Source organism: Cydia pomonella, chromosome 12, assembly GCF_033807575.1.
Source record: "Cydia pomonella isolate Wapato2018A chromosome 12, ilCydPomo1, whole genome shotgun sequence".
Lineage (NCBI taxonomy): Eukaryota > Metazoa > Arthropoda > Insecta > Lepidoptera > Tortricidae > Cydia > Cydia pomonella.
Window position 1 is genome coordinate 539,870 of NC_084714.1, and position 19,232 is coordinate 559,101.

Sequence of the window (19,232 nt, forward strand, 5' to 3'; positions counted from 1 at the left end):
CCCAATAATTGGCGTCCATCATGGACGCCAATTATTGGGCTGTACATTCCTGGGTTGAGCATTCTCGGGCTGTGCAAGTTTGGTCCGGGGCGATAATACGAAGCCACTCTTTTCACAGGGCAATAATGTACGACCCTATAATTCGCGTCCACTAATCTGAGTCCCTTGGCTTTCAATTATCGGGCTGCGCATTATTGGTACGGGTCGAGAATGCTCGACCCAATAATGTACATCCCAATAATTGGAAGCCAAAAACCAGAGACATTTTTTTTTTTAAGACAGCTGTCAAAATTAGTAGGGACGTTCTGACATGAGCTCTTGACAGTTTAAAAATAATCGGTTTTTTCTAGTGACATCTTTCAATGATATTGACAGTGTTGACACTTGTTGGTTTACATTACGCTTTGTTATCATCTTTTTATTTTTAATGTATGGTTTTCAAGAGCTCTAATACTTGTAATGTATGCATGAAATCATATGGCAAGAGAACCTAAATCGTTTTGGAACTATATGAACTCTAAAAGAAACAGTAGAGGTACGGAAAAAATATTATTTAATGGAACCTTTGTCCGGTAAACAAGTAGTGAATTTGCTAGGTTTTTTCACTCTGTATACAGTGTGAAGGTGTGGAAAGTTGGAGGTAAGCGCCGCAGCCCGCAATAGTCGCAGCGGGCACCGAGAAGAGCGCTGTAGGGGTTCAGGTTATGACAGGCTAGATATACAAGACGTGCGACGAGCCCTTCAACAACTTCAAGCCAAAAAAATCTTCTGGTCCGGATGGTATTCCCTCGTGCGTATTTAAGGACTGTAGAATTGTGCTGGCGGAGCCGCTATTGCACCTCTGTTTCAAGCTAAAAGTATTCCTAGAAATTTATAAAATTACTTGAGTGATAACCAGTACTGATAGGTGGATCAGGAGATAAGGCAGAGGGTTTCGACTTTCGAACGACAAGAAGTTCGGCCAGCAATCTTCTTAGTCACGTAGTGCAGATAATATGTATAGTGGGTAGCAGGAGTCAAACTGATAATGGTTACTTTGACTTTAAAGACACTAGATCTGGTTGATAATGACTTGTTGCTGTCAAAGTTAGCAGGCTTTGGTTTTACCCCACACTCACTTAATTTTTTTGCAGACTACATGAGGGAAATACAGCAGTATGTAGATTATGAAGAGCACAGATTGAATCCAGCAGTGACATGGGCCATTTGTTCAATATAATATCTTGGTTATATGGAGATTGGCTGAGAAAGCAAGGTGTATGCTACAAGGTGCAGGTTTCTGCAAAATATATTAGGGTGAGTCCATTAAGACAGCTGTTTATCTGAAAACAGGGACTGGGTCATTGGTCAATGGGTCATACACCATCAAAAACTCAATCTTAAGAGCAAAACTACAAAAGGATGCATATGTTGGTGGATCCCCTTAATACAAAGAAACATAACACTTTCAGAAAATATATATTCTCTAATTATAATGCATGATATGATAAATTTACAATGGTCATGTAACAACATTGTTACCTGACAGGCAGTCTTCCACACATGTACCTTAATTAATTTAAATAATTATAGTCCGCTTTTTTCAGATTTCCTCAGTTTGAGGTTTTTTAGATTACTTCAATTAAAATAATTTGTAGGTTCGAAAAATTCTAATCTTAAAAAACAATGCTGAGGTCAACACTGGTGAGTGTCAAATGGCAGGTGGATGTCAGCAATTTCAATAAAATATTTATAAACATGTTAAACCTTCTTTGTACTTCAGTGTACATTTTATAGAAACCTGTGTACCTCTCCGTGAAATGAGATATAGACTCAAAACAAATGCAGGTTTTTTTTATATACCACATCGGTGGCAAACAAGCATACGGCCCACCTGATGGTAAGCAGTCACCATAGCCTATGGACGCCTGCCAGCAAACAAAAAGTCTTCTGGAAATCGATTTTCACTCATGTTGTCTCGGATATGAGTGAATATGGTATTGATACATTCAGTGTAATTCCCTGAACACAAATATATGAGATGACAACGGCGAAAGTGGTAGGGGTTATTATATACATACCCACGCTCGTAAAACATTACCCTCCTCCTGACACAGTCGGGTAAAAATATGTTTTCAGTAACAAAATAGTATTTTTACCCGACTGCATCAGAAAGAGGGTAACGTCTTTCGAGCGCGGGTATGTCTATAATTATGTCTATTTATTTGGCACGCCCTACAGCTCAAACGGCTGGGCTGGACGGTTTTTGACATATGAGTTCTGGTTGAATTCGTCAGAATTTTGGTAGTGACAGGCTATATACATTTTCAAAATGGCGCCCGCTAATGAAAAAACGGGGGGGGGGGGGGTCTTACCATAGCAATATGGGTACCAAATGAAAGTTACCTAGTGAAATGTTCTTTCAAAAATATATGTGAAAAGTCGGGTTTTTTGTGTTGCAGTTTAATATTAATATTTTTTGATAAATCTGGTTAATTATTTTTTATCATTATAAAGAGGATATTAACAGTCACATAGCGAAGAGTCTCGATCAACACCTTGAGAGACTCTCGCTAGGTGGTTGTATCAAGGGTCAGATGCAGCAGGCGATGATCTTGGACACGGCGCGGATAGTCCGGCGGTTCCTCTCTCTGCGGCCATGACCACCGGCAGCTTGGGCCCTGCCCCGCTACTGGCGGCACCCTAGGTTAAGTTTTTTATAATGTGTTTATATGTATTTTGTATTCTTTTTGTATGGTTTTTTGTATTTTACTTTTATGTATAATCATATTATAAAATGTCTAACCTAAGACCCAAAATAAATAAAGAGATTAAGGGTGCCTTTCGACCAGAGATGTGCTATACTTGCTATGCTATGTTATCATACATTTGAAACGCAGCTCCAGCTGCAGCTACGTTTCAAATGTATGATTGAAAACATAGCATAGCACATCTCTCGTCGAAAGGCACCCTAATAATAAAAATAATAAAGACGTTTATTCAAAAAGTTTAAACTTAGGTACATAATAAAAGTACACAATAATGCTTACAAACTAATTGAAAGGGAAAGTGGCTCAGCTAATGTCTACGCCAAATGGCCAAAATTGTTGAAAGTTTTCAACTAATTTGTTAGAGCAAGTATTGAAAAAGTTACAGTATGTTATATATTTGTTATCTAATCACAAAGCCCTGTTATTTGGTACCTCACATGGTATGCTTAAAGGAAAATAAAATAAAAGTTTGTACTGCCGACTTTATGACGTCACAGCAACTACCCCCACCACTTCGCGCTTGTCATCTCGTATATTTGTGTTCAGGCATTGACATATATCTAAGGACGGGCCTTACGGGCACTAAGAATGGTGCTAGTTTAGTGGTGTCACTCACGAGCCAATCCTGCAGTCTAACGCAACTAGTCGCGACCAATCGCGCATGTGATGCGAACTCATCAACAATTGGCGTTCTGGCGGTAGACTGTACGATGGGCTCGAATTCGTGTGCGTGACACCGCTTTACTGACCCCATTCTTACCATTAAGGCCCGTCCTTAGATATATGTCAATGTGTTCAGGGCATTACACTGAATGCATCGATACCATATTCACCCATATCTGAGACGACATGAACGAAAATATAAATATAAATATGAATATATATATATATATGTTTGTATCTCTTTACCTTTGGCTATTACTACTTACGATTATAACGACGAAATTTCGGTGGTCCCTTCATCGTCGTTATATTATATCCGAAATCCATTGTATGTGGTTTCGTACCCTTTTTTAAGCCTAGGTCGTTTTAGGAATAGATGTACTGATTTCGTTGTCTGAGTACCCATAACACAAGCCTGCTTGGCTTACCGTGGGACTTAGTCAATTTGTGTAAGAATGTCCCTATAATATTTATTTATTCTATTAAAGGTTTACAGAGGTACACTGAATGTGCAATATAACTGCATACTTTTAGTGCGGTAGGTACAATGACAAGATTTCATAGCTCAACCCGCCATCCTGACGCTCACCTATAGTGATACATATTAGTAAATTGTAATGTATAGTTATGAAAGTAAATTAAAGTTCATGTTGCACAGATAAAATCACTTTAAACAACGTTTCTAATGAAAATAAATCTCAAATTTCAGGAGCTGATACAGGCAGCCAGAATGAGTCTGCTGGGTCGCCGGCGCCGGACGCGCGACGCGCGCCTCGGACGTCTGACGTCTTCGTGTCTCTCGCCAGTTGCAGGGGAAGATGCGAATAGTTATAAAGGCGTGCATGACGTCGCTAAAAAATGATAGATATAATACTAATCTTGTTGCCCGAGGTATTCCTCAAGTTCACGGGGTAGATTACAGGTGTAGTGCATAATCCTTTACCATTTTGACGACCACTCTGGCCTAGTAGGTAGTGATCCTGCTTATGAAGCCGATGATCCTGGGTTCGAATCTCGCGGTAACGGAATTTATTTTAGTGATGAGTACAGATATTTGTAGCTGAGTCATGGAAGTTTTCTATGTGGGAATTATTCAATTTGTGTAAGAATATCCCTTTAATACTTGTTTATTTATTTTTCGTATTTTCTCGGAAACGTTGCTATTCGTCATGCTACTTCAGTCAACCTCAATACTTATTGTACTGAATGACCGAAAAAGCATGACACGTTCGTACGTTTTCGTGAAAATACGTTGGTAAAGGAAATTGCACTACATTTTTAAAACCTATTCACCTGTCAGTAAAATATGAAAAAGGAAAGTTCATGAGTTTCATAATTTTCTTTCCTCCAACAGCTTCCCATGGAGCAAATGTAAACCTTTTGTGCATGTCAATAGTTCTCAAATGGAATTGGTATAAGTCATAATATAATCGTAGATCAAAATTAGTACATTACGATATACTCGTATAAGGAGTGTACCGAAAAAAAACTGTAAACTTCAAATGAAAAAAAACTGATGCAGTTGAGAACAAATTAAGGTTTTTAGAATAACTACAATAAAAAGCGACTTTTAATTTAGATAATTGTCACTTTTTTTTATTTGTTCTGTAGGAGTGATAGGCAGCTTGTTCCTAGCGCATTCAGTGGCAGCTTTTTACGGACCCGTTTTTCATATTTGCCTGCATCACCCCGTCACCTGCTGGACATGTTAATGTTTTTTGGCTGTTTCATTCTTCTCTTTTAATACACTTTTGATTTGAGCCCAATAATAGTTGATAGAACGGCACTGCAGGACGTTTGGAGCTCGTACTCTATTCTATGTCAACTGCCAAATGCGATTTTTGTAGGAAGGAAATTGTATGATTTTCGATTTGGCCTAGAATGATTATTATTCCAAGATTAATAATTCTGGTTTTACGCTGTTCGACTTTACACCGGCAAATAAAAGAGATGCCTAAAAATATTAATCAACATCTCCAGAAATAATCATTTTCTAAAAATGCAACATTTTAAAATAAATTTAAGAAAGAGATCAACATTTAAACACACTTTTAGTGCTTTATAGGTTTCTAGAACATATAAGTCATTAAGTTACATTCTTATTTTGGTAAAAAAAATAGCAAAAACGTCTCAGAAAAAATTAAAATAATCATGTCCAAAAATTGCCAATTTTTGAGTTACTAATTTACTCAAACTTTAAAATTGAAAAAAAAAAAATACTTAAAAACATATTTTTTGTGCTTTTAACCTAGGTATGAGATACTTGCAACATAATCATTCTTACTCTGTCAATAAGAAATTTATACCTCTAATTAATTTTGAACCTACGAAAGTCTGACATCTTATTTTCACATTTATAAGCGAATTTCTTAATTAATTGTACTTAATGTTAAGTTTGTGTTAAATGTATTACTGTAAAGTTGTCCATTAGGTGAAATATATGTGAAAGTCGCTTCTAACAGAATACGCAAACGTGGAGTCACGGGACAGGCTTAGCCTAGTGTGACCCACAAAATTTATGTAGTTTTATCTGATTTTTAAAAATAAAATTTTACTTTACAATTTGTACCTGTTATATACCTTTTTAGGGTTCCGTAGTCAACTAGAAACCCTTATAGTATCGCCATGTCCGTCTGTCTGTCTGCACCGGAAAGCTACCTATGTTTTTATAATAATTATCTGGTGCTTTATTTCATGCATGGTGTGAAATAATTTATTTTAAATACAGTCAAATTACGGGCATCTTACCAGTCTACCATAGGGCAAATCTGAAATGGGTCAAGGTCGGTGCAGTGACAAAAAAAAACATTTTACCTCCTTTTCTACATAATTAGGCGTAGTTCGCTGTCTTTTGTATGTTTCGAGTTTGCAATATTCTTACCCTTACTTAATGTTTTTCATCACACTTGCGAAGAAAAAAAACAAAATTTTAAGCGAAATAATTCTTAAATACGGTGACATATCATACATTCGTCCGATTTCTTGGAAGGTGAGGCATCGAAGGCACAGACCTATTCGGCATTCAGCCACGATTGAAAATTAAGTAAAAATATTTTAATCGGATGTTAAAATAATCAAATTAAATTAAATTATAAACGTCAGTATTTTAAAAGTAAAACTCATTTATGCTACTTGGTTTGTATGAATAAGTGACATAATTAAAGAAAAAAGCTATAACTCCCTAGAGAGTTATAGATTTTTTTTCACAATCCATAAATCCCGCGGCAACAAAGTAGGCCTTTGTCCTTCAGCACACCTGCATGAAATAAGATCTTTTTCGAGCAAGTGTGATGAAAAGATTATTGTTGATTTTGGATTTCATACAATGGAATTAAAAAGACAGCGGCCTACGCCTAATTATGTAGAAAATGAGGAACCAATGAGAAATGATTTTATTATAAATTTGTATAAATGTATGTGTCATTACATAAAATTTACTTAATAACTATGTATTTCATATTTATTATAAATATATTACAAGGCGTTGTACCTATGTCGATGTTTCACTTATATGCCCACCAATATAGCCTAATGTAGATTACCACTGCAAAGCCAGGAAGGCTAATCTTTAACACGTTGGCTGCCATAAACATCACCGGTGGGATCACGTAATCTTCTCTGGCCAGCTCTCTGGCTGTGTCGCTATGACCATCACCGGTGGAATCGAAAGCTTGTTACTTACATCTTTATTAACCTCAGTAATAGTCCGATGCTGGGAACACGAAAATTGTATGGGGCGTGGGAGGAACACTTTCGGTGAAGTATGGTGGGCAGCCAACGTGTTAATACTTCGTTTATTTTTGGTAGGCTTAATTTGGCTGCCCTTTTTAGGGTACCTTCCACGTACCTACCGTAATAGGGGACTACTACGTAAAAACCGTATGTAAAATAAAAGGTAAAAAAGACCTATTTCTAACTTAAGAGTTATTAGCCCTAGCGCCCGCACGGTAGGCCCTCAAGTGTAACTGGGTCGCAGCTGAATTTTGTCCATAATGGCGGTGAATACTGAATACTTCATCAAATCATCATAAGAAGCCTGTCGAAGAGCCCTTGCTCTTTCCATACTCTTGGACGTAGCCATGTGCAAGAGTATGGAATAACAAACACTTTACGAAAAATACTAAAATGACTGTCTACCAAACTTGTGCCTTGAGCATACTCTTGTAGGGGGCTGAAAACTGGACGTCGTACGCTATATAAAAAGAGAAAGATCCCCGCATTTTGCGAATTTCGATTTTCGCGGTAGGCCCCCAGGAACAAAGACGGAATTTACACCTGCCACGTGCGCTGCCTAGGTACGTAGTGAGTAGGTACGTATGGTATACTAAACATAAACATAACGTGGAAAGACAGGGTTACTGGGTACCAACGAAAGTGTACTGGAGATAGCTCAACTTCCTAATATCACCGCGCTTATGATCTGAGACCACGCTACTCAAGCAAAAACGCTTGCGGTAGCTAGGGCATGTGTAACGAATGGACAGTGGCGACAGCGACAGTGCTGATTAGGCTAGCGCAACGTAGGACGCCATTGCTCCGCTTTAACCCATAATAGACTGCGTAAAGCGTGATATGTCGGTTTAAAACGGACTTTTGTTTCAAAAAGTATTTTATCTTAAAAAGTATTTAGAAGATACCTATCTAGTATTTCAAATACCATTTCCAGAGGTAGGTATCTTAAATTGTATCATTGATGTAAGTATAATTAACTGGATTCACTATCAGCCGGAAAAAATGGCCCCACAAAAGTAATGCTCGAACGGCTCGAGCACGAGTTTTGCTCCCAGTCTCATTTCGGCGGTCGACACGACAACTGTCAAACATGACGAAATGTTCTGTAAAAAAAACCGGCCAAGAGCATGTCGGGCCATGCTCAGTGTAGGGTTCCGTAGTTACTCTTCCGTCACAATAAGCTAAACTGGAGCTTAAAGTATAGTAAATTGTTAACCAAGGGATGAAACGCGAGTTAAACAAATAGGCAAATTTGCATAATCAGTACCTACCTAATTAAAGTCTTTTTACTATGAAGGGGAAACTTTTTGCGATAACTCAAAAACAGCTAAACTTATCATATCCGCTATAGTTTTCATTTAAAGTCTTTCTTAAGCTCTACTTCCACGATTTTTTTCATATTTTTTGGACCTATGGTTCAAAAGTTAGGGGGTGGGGGGACAAATTTTTTTTTGTTTCGGAGCGATTATCTCCGAATATATTCACTTTATCAAAAAATGTTTGTTGAAGACCCCTATTAGTTTTGAAAGCCCTTTCCAACGATACCCCACACTGTAGGGTTGAAGCAGAAAAAAAAATTCACCCCCACTTTACGTGTAGGGGAGGTACCCTCAAAAAAATTAAATTTTTAGATTTTATTGTACTACTTTGTAGGCTTTATATATATATATATATTAATGCCGAATTTCAGCTTTCTAGCACTAACGACCATGGAGCAAAGCCTCGGACAGGCAGACAGACAGACAGACAGACGGACATGGCGAAACTATAAGGGTTCCCAGTTGACTACGGAACCCTAAAAATGCGCTTATTAGCAAAACAACAAGAAAAAACTGGCCACGTGCGAGTCGGACTCGCACAGGAAGGGTTACGTACCATTATCTATAAACACGGTCACCCATCCAAGTACTGACCACGCCCGACGTTGCTTAACTTCGGTGATTGGATGAGAACCTCGAGATTGGAAATAAATATTTATTATATTCTGTTTTTAATATTTGTTGTTATAGCGGCAACAGAAATACATACTTAATCTGTAGAATTTCAGCTCGCTAACTATCACGGTTCATGAGCCTGGTGACAGACGGACGGACGGACCCTAAAAAAGGATGGCATATATTTCTTTCAGTGAGTTCTATTGATAATTTAACAGAAATAAAAATTTAATAATTCATTTTGTTGATACAAATTAACGGTTGTCACGGAACAAAAATCTATGGAGTCTACATTAGATTTTTTTTTAATACCATGTTGGTGGCAAACAGGCATACGGCTCACCTGGTGGCAAGCGTTCACCGTAGCTAATGAGGTCCTGAAACACCAGGGTGTCACATACGCGTTGCTGACACGTTTTTTTGTTGTTGTACATGGGTGGGCTTTTTTATGCGTCTGAAGATGTATTTACTATTTGCAAAACAACTGAAACTTTTTAAAGACATTAACATGCGAAGGGGAATAAACCATAACAATTATATAATAGCATCTAATGTATTGAAAACATTCATTCACGTAAAAAACATAACAACAATCACAGAATTGTTGTAATAAAGTCGATGTCTAACCTGTTACTAACTGTACGTTTACATTACACTGCGAAAAAAGAAAGCTCCAAAAATAAATGTAGATCAAAAAGACAATGGACCCGGGTACGTCCTTAAACTACATCCACAAGAGAGGTATGGGTATTGTGAATATCATCTCGCTTAGTGTGGTAAGGCACAGCACAGCGGATGTCATTCCAGATCTAGAGCAGAGCCCAACTGGGGAAGTACCTCCACCTTACAGAAAACCGCAGCCAAATAACACTAGACTCTACTCATAGTGTTGTGTTCCTGCCGGTGAGTAAGGTTGCCATGCCAGAGCTCAAAGAGGGGAGGGAGGGTTGTTAGGGTCGGCAACGCGCATGTAACTCCTCTGGAGTTGCAGGCGTACATAGGCTACAGAGACTGCTTACCATCAGGCGGCCCGTATGCTTCCCTCGTTAAGCTCTGGCAACCTTACTCACCCCCTCACCTTGTTTAAGAAGAATTCCAGTGATGGGAGGATCCATGAGAACTAGAAGCGTTTGAAAATTGATAGGCCGCTGGATATTATTCGGTAATACATCGTATAACGAGCGGTTAAGTCTGTTGCAAGAAAAGAAATTGTGATCCGAAGTTCCTTCGTCAAAACAGCACTCGCATAAAGAGCTAATTTTTGCGAGGAATACAGGAGTGCAGACGTGACCCAATCGGAGACGGCAGAGTGTAGACGTAGCCTATTTACTAGCAGAATGAAAACGGAAGAACCACGGTTTATGAGGTATAATTGGTTATATGATTCCATAGTGTTTTCCAACATGGCGTCCAGAAGAAGCCCATAATTCTTGGCAATCGTCCCTCAAGTCACGGCGAGCTTTAATCATTAAGTCGGATGCAAAAACCATGTTGCGAGCAGTGTTGGGCAAAAATCAATTCGAATAAGAATAAGAATAAAAACAGAAATTTTATTCTTATTCTAACACAATGGAATAAGAATAAATCCATTCCTTATTATTTTAAAATTACATGAAATGGAATAAATCATGCAATTTTTATTTTAAATGAAGAATAAAAGACGGAACGGAATATTCCATGAATGGAGTTATTCTAAATAAGGTTTTAGTGGAATAACATGTTATTTAGAATTAGAATGAAGTTTGAAGTTGTCGTTAGGTCAATCTTGCGAGTCGATTTACTACCACTTCCTGACGTTCGATTTGGCCTGGTATTTGGTAGTATCTGGTGGACTTGGTGACTGTGCAATATTATGGTGCTATGAAGCTGGTCTGATGGTGGAGCCCGAAGGAACTCCTAAAGTAAACAAAATAAAGACACCGTGTTTTGGCAAACACTTTGATGTTTTATGGTTTTTCTGAACACCTGCGGCTGCCGGCCCTTTAAAAGATTGCCGTTTAATAATATGAAGAAATTTTAAATAACAGGTATTTAAAAAGACCATGTAATAACTCAGTACTTAATAAAAGTTCGGTAGCAACAAGGACACTAAAAGCACCGAAGTTAATTTAGAAACATGAAAATATATCCAGTTATCATAACTTAGACAAATGTATTTTGCAGTAGCGGCGGCTCCATACAACCCGATTCCCATTCACTCGCTATTCATTTTGACGTTTATACAATGATCAACTTACGAAAACGTCATTTAACCATAAAGTATTCAATGTTTTAAAATGTCCGTTTGAAAATTTGACACTTAAACTGTATTTCATTAAGTTTACTTTTGTATGAAATACTTCTCTTGACTAAAATTATAAAGAAGCGTTATTAGCATCTACCAGAGCGCATTGCATAATGTCAAACAGCTCTATATATTTTGACACATTTCTTTGGCATTGGCATTGGGCATTGGGCGTCCTCTTCTTTTAATACGTCAATGTCTTATATATGGAGTGTGGAATTAAAAGGAGGGAAATCTCTTATGGTAAGGTCTGTTTTTTTATTCCGTAGATAGACTAAAATGACGTTTCATATGTAAGACATGACATGAAAGTCAGTACCACATGAAATGTCATTTTAGTCTACGGAATAAAAAAACAGAATATAGAGCTGTTGCAAAAGTGTCCAGCTGTCAGCTATAAATAATTGTTCCAAATCTCTCCAGAGTAGCTAAGAACCTAGGCGTTATTGACGCAGTGAAGCGCGCTGTCTATAATTTGTTTTTTTTTTCAAGTATTCTAGGTATTGTAGCGCCACCTATTTAAGGTTTTTTTATGACACTTTTTGATACATGGAGATTCCATTCTTTACCTCCACCTTCCATATCTGATATCTTAGATACTTGACTATCTAGTATCTTGTATTTTGTATTTACATGTACATCCCTGGTAGTGATATATATACTTAATGTTCGAGTACGTACGTACGTTGGATTGCCTTACACGGCGGCAATGAATATAATAATTTTCTGTAGGTACATAAAAACACACAGTCGAACCCAGTGGCGTAGCTAGCATGAGTGGCACCCGGTGCGGAGATTGTGGGTGTCACGCTGTTACCCAAAATCAAAATTGTTCAAATATGTGACGGTCCACATCAAAAGGCACCTTAACGCGGTCGGCGCTTACGTCGCGTTGCTGCATAGTACTGAGGGCCTACCGCGAACCACGTTCGACGTGTTGCCTCCCTGTCACATTTACGTACGAATTTACGAGAGCGACAAAGAGGAAACACGTCGAACGTGGTTCGCGGTAGGCCCTCTGCATTAGTATTGGCGCGCCGCTAATAATGGCGTAAGCGCCGACCGCCTTAAGGTCCCTTTTGATATGGACTGTCACATATAATAATAATAATAATAATAAGCCCGCAGGGCAGCTTGTGGCGAGCTGTTGGGGAGTAACGACCCCACGGACCCGAGTACTCCAGAGAGTCGGTCAGGGTCTCCGTCTCCGGCGTGTCTTCGTCGGTCGGAGTGGAACCCCAAGGGGACCTGTAGGACTCTCTGCTCTGGCTTGCCTTAATTGGCCGTCCAGAGGGGAGACGTTAGAGTATACGCTCCAGGGGTGGAAGTGTTAAAGGGCATAACGCCGCGAGTAACTGCCGCTCACGCCGGTGTTGCGCCTGGCCGTCTTTACGATGGCGCATCAGGTGCCCATCTAGCGAGTGGCGAGTCACCGCCTGCCTTGATAACACTGTATATCACAATGTTATGGCAGGTGTCCGGAACTCTTAGCAATAGCCCAGTCTTATTTTCCACCCAAATTCAAACCATAGACCAGGACTCTTTCTATTTTTCTGCAATAGCCTCCAATGCCTGGTGAAACCGGTTTATGGGTATCTATTTATGTACACATGAATGGGTTCCAGCAGGCGTTCTACATGACATCAAAGCTCTCCAAACGGCCTCTACGTGTTGGATCTATATCCCCACGCACGCCTTATAAATGACCGGGCTTAAAAACCCGAGAGTTTGTAACGGAGATACAAATAATAATAATAATAATAATAAGCCTTTTATTTCCACAATGAATAACTAATCTAAGTACATATTCAACATGCATTAATTATTAAGATTCCAACATTGATTATTTAAATAAAATATAGTCTACTTATGATTAATTAATTAAAAAAAAAATCAGTTCCATGCAGAAATCAAGTTTCATTAACTACATATATGTATTATATAAATTATTTTTTTCTATCACTATAATAATTATGTCGAAGCAGATATGATCAAAAATTCGAAATTACTAAATTGAATTATTAAAATTATTTACTGTTTTTTTTTTTTCAATATGGACCCCTCAACGGGTAAAGGCCTCCTCCATTTTGCTTCACGCCTGTCTATCCTGTGCTTGTGTGATCCAGTCTTTGCCGGCTTTTCTTATAATATCGTCGATCCATTTTTCCCTCGGTTTACCTCTTTTCTTTTTATTTGCTGGTCCTTGCCAAGTAGTTATTCGCTTTGTCCATTTTTCTTTGTCCATGCGTGCTATATGACCGGCCCATTTCCATTTTAGTTTTTGAGAGTGTTCCAAAGCATCTATTATTTTAGTGGTTTTTCTTATTTCAGTGTTTCTTTTTCTGTGTTTTAATCTTATATTTAGTACACTCCGTTCCATTGCTCTCTGACTTACTTGTATTTTATTTTTATTTTTTTTATTATAGATCCACCTTTGGCAGCCGTACGTCAGACAAGGTAGTAAACAAGAATCGATAACTTTTTTCTTGAGCTTCATAGGGAGCTTTGATTTTAGGGTTTCTCTATTGCTCCAAAATTTATTCCATGTTATGTTAACCCTTCTTTTGACCTCCTCTTCGATTCTTGTCGCAGAGAATGACATCTGTTGGCCTAAGTAAACATAGCTTTGAACGTATTCTAGTGTGTTGTTGTTAACACTTATTGGTATTTTATGGTGGTTCGTTAGTACTTTGGTCTTGGTAATATTTAATTCTAAGCCGATCTTACTGCTTGCCTCATTAAGGTCATTAATCATTCTTTGTAATTGCGATGCTGTTTCAGAAAATAGTATTATGTCATCAGCAAAGCGGAGATTACTGAGAAATGTCCCATTTATATTTAATCCTTTTCTGTCTGACTGTCACATATATAAAATGGGAATGGGATATCCCATAGCCCAGAATTTAGCCGATTAGTCTAGCTCATTTTAGATCTCATGAACTCTCAATAGTCCTTACACCCTGGCTGGTGTTGCCTCTGCGTGCATTTTAAGATGACATGGGCAAGGGCAACACCCGCTCGGTGTAACCCTTACATTTCATAAGTGTCAAAAGGGACTCTACGTGTTGGCTTCAGCTCCACGCACGCCTCCCAATTGTCTGGATCCCTATTATCCCGCAATGGGAAAGACATAAAATAAGCAAAAAACGGAACCCTTATGGATTCGTCATGTCTGTCTGTCTGTCCGTCCGTGTCACAGCGACTTTCTTCCGAAACTATAAAAGTATACGGTTGAAACTTGGTAATTAGATGTATTTTGTGAACCGCATTAAGATGTTCACACAAAAATAAAAAATAAAATTTTTTTTGGGGGTTCCCCATATTTAGAACTGAAACACAATTTTTTTTTTCATCAAACCCATACGTGTGGGGTATTTATGGATAGGTCTTCAAAAATGATATTGAGGTTTCTAATAGGTATCATTTTTTTCTAAACTGAACAGTTTGCGCGAGAGACACTTCCAAAGTGGTAAAATGTGTGTGTTAAGTTTTTTTTTTTTACTTTATTAGGTACACTAAACGGATATCGTACAATACCTATCATGGGAAACGCTGTGGGAAACATGCATGCACATTATGGCTTAATGAAAACTTTTTACAAAACAAGAAAACCGACTTCAAAAAGGATAAAATTAAATATTATCTTGCATCCTAATGCAACCAACTGCAAATAATATACAACATGCAATATACCAACTGATATGTTTGATTAGAAGTGGTGTCGGTCGGTGGCGGTCAGTACGGAATATTTGATTATATCCTTTTTGAAGTCGGTTTTCTTTTATTGTGAAAAGTTTTCATTAAGCCATAATGTGCATACATGTTTCCCATGATATTGTACGATATCGGTTAAGTGTACTTAATAAAGTAAAAAAAAACTTTACTAATATTTCGAAAACTGCTTAAAGGATATTTATATTTTTTTTATTTTCCATTTAGAACAAAATAATTTTTATTCGTAAACACAAACAAGACACATTATATTACTTGATATAACAAAAACAAAGAAACAAACAAACAAAGAAAGAAACATTTCTAGTTATTCCTAACCTAACCCCCGATCCATCAACTCCCAACCCCTCAGTCCCCTACCGATCAACTCACCGCCTCCTCAACCCCCTAACCTCGCAAACCCTGACTCGTCAAACCCCAAACCCTCAACCCCGAATCTCAGACTCCCAAAACACATATTCATTAAGATTTATAGAATAGTTTATTCATATGTTGACAATAAAATTAAAATGACAGATATGACATACTGAACGCCGTTGATGATGTTCTCTATGGTAAAAGATAGGTGATATGAAATGAGGTTGTAACATTCGTTCGCCCTAAAGATTTAAACGTCCATCTCATCAATTAGTCGACGAGGTGGTTTAATGGTACGCCGGCTTCGACGCGGTGCCATAGGTGTAGCGGCTGTGGCCGTACCGGCCTCATTCTGAGGAGAGCAAACTGGGGCAACTTCTGCAAGAGATTCCGCTCCAGCTTCTGACCCTGGGCATGGCACTGTCGATCCATTGGCTTGCAATACTGGTGTTGACGATGTAACTGGTACCATAGGAGTTCTCTCAGCTGGGCTTTCTTCTAGGTCAGGGAGACGGGGTCGTATGTGGTCTGCGTGATACCTCCTCTCCACCCCAACTGGAGTGTTAATAACATAAGAATATCGATGTGTGCGTCGAGAGACCGTGGCAGGCTCCCATCGCGGCTGTTCCCTGCTTCGCACATACACAGCATCACCCGGTCTATAGTTTGGAGTCTGGTCAGCGGAGTTAACATTCGCTTGTATTTGTCTATACTGTAATGAACGTTTAGCACTTGGTCTGGCATTGTCAAGGAGACAATTTAGTTGTCTTCCAAACATTAGCTGGCCCGGCGCTTTGCCAGTTGTGCTATGGGGTGTGATGCGATAAGCGAAAAGGAAATGTTCTAAACGTTTCTTGAGGCATTTTGTGCTTGACGACATTCTGGTCTTGAAAGTCCTCACAAGCCTTTCGGCTAATCCATTCGTCCGCGGATGATAAGGTGACGATTTGATATGTTTAATTCCGTTTTTTTCACAGTAATCCTGGAATTCTTTAGAAATGAATTGGGGGCCATTGTCAGACACTAAAAATTGGGGTAGACCAAAGGTAGTGAAAATTGTATCCAGTTCATCACATAGTTTGGTTGTCGTTATTTTGGTCATCGGCTTGATTTCAATCCATTTAGAAAAAGCATCTGACAAAACCAACCAATATGAACCTTCGAATGGTCCGGCAAAGTCGACGTGAATCCTTTCCCAGGCTTGGTCTGGCATGGACCATGAGAAGATTGGTAGATCTGAAGTATTAGGCCTATTTTCCTGGCATTTGTGGCAAGTCTTTACATGTGTGTCTATATCTTCCTCTATAGTTGGCCACCAAACGTAAAAACGTGCCAGTGCTCTCATTGCTGAAATGCCTGGGTGCCCAAGATGCAGATATTTTAGGGTCGGTTTCCTCAGAGTGTCAGGAACAACAATACGGCCTTGCCACATGATTATTTTGTTTTCTAGTGACAACTCATCGCGCTTCCGGGCGTATGGTTTTACATCGTTTGAGTATTGATGCTCACGCCAACCAGTTTTTATAAGGTTAGTTATTCGTTTAAGCGTAGTATCTTTTCGCGTTTCATCTCGTATAACGGTTTCAGATAATGCAAGATCGCCAATGCTATCAGTTTGCAGTCGCGCTACAATTTTGTGGACCTTGAGTTCAGACTTGGAAGGTAATTCCTCTGGATTGGGCATCCTGGATAAATAGTCTGCGATGAGATTGTTGCAACCTTTTGTATACTTAATGTCGTAATCATAACTACCAATTATTAAAGCCCATCGTACTAGGCGATTGTTGGCGAGTTTGGGTAAGTTTCGTTGAGATCCCAAAATGTGTATCAGGGGCTTATGATCCGTGACTAATGTAAATTTAGTGCCACGAAGATATTGGTCAAATTTTCTAATCCCAAAAAATATTGCGAGAGCTTCGCGGTCTATGACGGAATACTTTGACTCTGCTGGTCGGAGTTTTCGTGATGCGAAAGCAATTGGTTGTTCAATATTATTCCTCATGTGAAAAAGCACTGCGCCCACGCCCTTCTCTGAAGCATCACAGGCTAGGTAAAGTGGGCACTTATCATTGAAAGCTACAAGTGATTTAGAATGAACAATCATTAATTTAGCACGTTCAAAAGCCTCAGCTTCCTTGTTGGTCCATTGCCATTTCATTCTGTTCCCTGTTAGTGTGTGAAGATCGGCGCATACACTGTGTAAGTGTGGTATAAATCGCTCATAAAAGTTGACTAATCCAAGGAATGATCGTAGCTCCTTGGCATTAGTTGGTGGGGAAGATTTGCTGATAGCTTCTATCTTTGATTTTGTAGGGCGTACTCCATTTTTGTCAATTGTGTGCCCAAGATATTCTACTTCTGGTTGTAAAAAGGTACATTTCTTTAAATTGACTTTTAATCCAGCTTGTTCCAGTCTTTCAAATACGGTACGTAGTGTTTCAAGGTGGTCTTTGTCGTTTTTTCCTGTAACTGCAATGTCATCAAAGTAGACTGCTACATTTGGCAATCCCTCCAGAAGCTTGTCAAGATAATGTTGGAATATTGATGGGGCCGTGGAAATGCCAAATGGCATTCGGTTGTAGGTGTAGTATCCTTTGTGTGTCGATATTGTCAAGAACTGTTTAGATTCGGGCTCAATTTCAAATTGTAGGTACGCATCTTTTAGGTCAATTTTTGAAAATTTTTCACCCTCCGCTAGACTCTGGCGTAGTTGATCAAACAAAGGAACAGGGTGTGCGTGTGTTATCAGAACAGGGTTGAGTGTGCTGCGGAAATCACCACAGATTCTGATCTGGCCATTGGTTTTCACCACGTTAACTGTCGGTGTTGCCCACTGGATCGGAGTCATATTTGGGTCTACTTTGGTTATAATTCCTTCTTCAACCAAACGATCCAGTTCAACTTCTATGTTTTTCTTCATTGAGAATTTAATTGATCTGGCTGTGATGTGTTTCGGTTGTGCATCGGGCTTGATGTGTATGTTTACTTGATAATCTTTTACTTTTCCAAGTTTTCCGTCGAAGAGTGTTGTATGCTTGTCCAGAATTTGTTTTAGTGTAATGGCTTCCTGTCGAGTTTTCTTGATCGAGTAGACTGGTTTTGGAAAATCCATCTGGAACATTTCGCTCCATTGAAGGCCGAACAACATAGGGTCTGCTGACTTCATGACAACAACAGGAAGTAGTCTTTCCTCATTTTGAATGCGTACGCTAACGTTTGTTAGACCCTTTGGTTTGAGTCTTGTATTTCCATATGCGCGCAAGCTGGGAGCCTTTATGAGGGAAGGAGTTCCGATACGCGCCCAGAATTGCGTACTAATGATCGAATAGAGAGAACCGGGATCCCAGTCCATCGTGCAAGGAATGTCGTTAATGAAAACATCGATTTTTTTGCTGTCCTTGCTGTTCGTTTTACTTATTTGACAAACGATGTCCGTTTCATCTCCGCTGACGTCTGAGTAGGAAGATTGAGACGAGTGGCTGCTACTCCTGTCATGCTTAAGTTTGTGCAGCTTGTTTCTTTCAGCCTGTTAGCGTAATGTTCCATAGATTCATTTTCTTTACGTATGCAGTTCCAAAAGTCCGTTAATGCTCTATATCTTGTGCGTTTTATTCTAAATAGGTCCATCAGTTTATTTCGTACATCCGCGTATGTACTGTCTTCAAAGTGTGGTGTAAGTGCAACCTTTATTTCGTGAAAGATCTCCGGTGAGAGGCAGGTGAAAAGTAGTTCCTTCTGTATGTTGCGTGCATCCTCGCCCCAAAGTTTGCATTTTGTTTC

The 19,232-nt window shown here is 39.0% G+C and overlaps 1 protein-coding gene and 1 long non-coding RNA gene across 2 annotated transcripts; one reads left to right on the forward strand and one right to left on the reverse strand.

The window, feature by feature from the left end:
• The first annotated feature begins 14 nt into the window (after positions 1 to 14).
• On the forward strand, positions 15 to 5,539 carry LOC133523210 (uncharacterized). The gene is made up of 3 exons (XR_009800202.1): positions 15 to 535; positions 1,134 to 1,296; positions 4,123 to 5,539. It is a non-coding gene; the product is annotated as an uncharacterized LOC133523210 (long non-coding RNA).
• Positions 5,540 to 15,557: 10,018 nt separating this feature from the next.
• On the reverse strand, positions 15,558 to 18,968 carry LOC133523211 (uncharacterized protein K02A2.6-like). Its single transcript, XM_061858690.1, has one exon. The coding sequence runs from the start codon at positions 18,802 to 18,804 to the stop codon at positions 15,703 to 15,705; it is 3,102 nt and encodes a 1,033-aa protein (XP_061714674.1). The 5' UTR covers positions 18,805 to 18,968; the 3' UTR covers positions 15,558 to 15,702.
• Positions 18,969 to 19,232: the final 264 nt, after the last annotated feature.

Coding starts and splice junctions, on each gene's coding strand:
- LOC133523211 (XM_061858690.1), bottom strand. CDS start 18,804: ATGGACTGGGATCCCGGTTCTCTCTATTCGATCATTAGTACGCAATTC.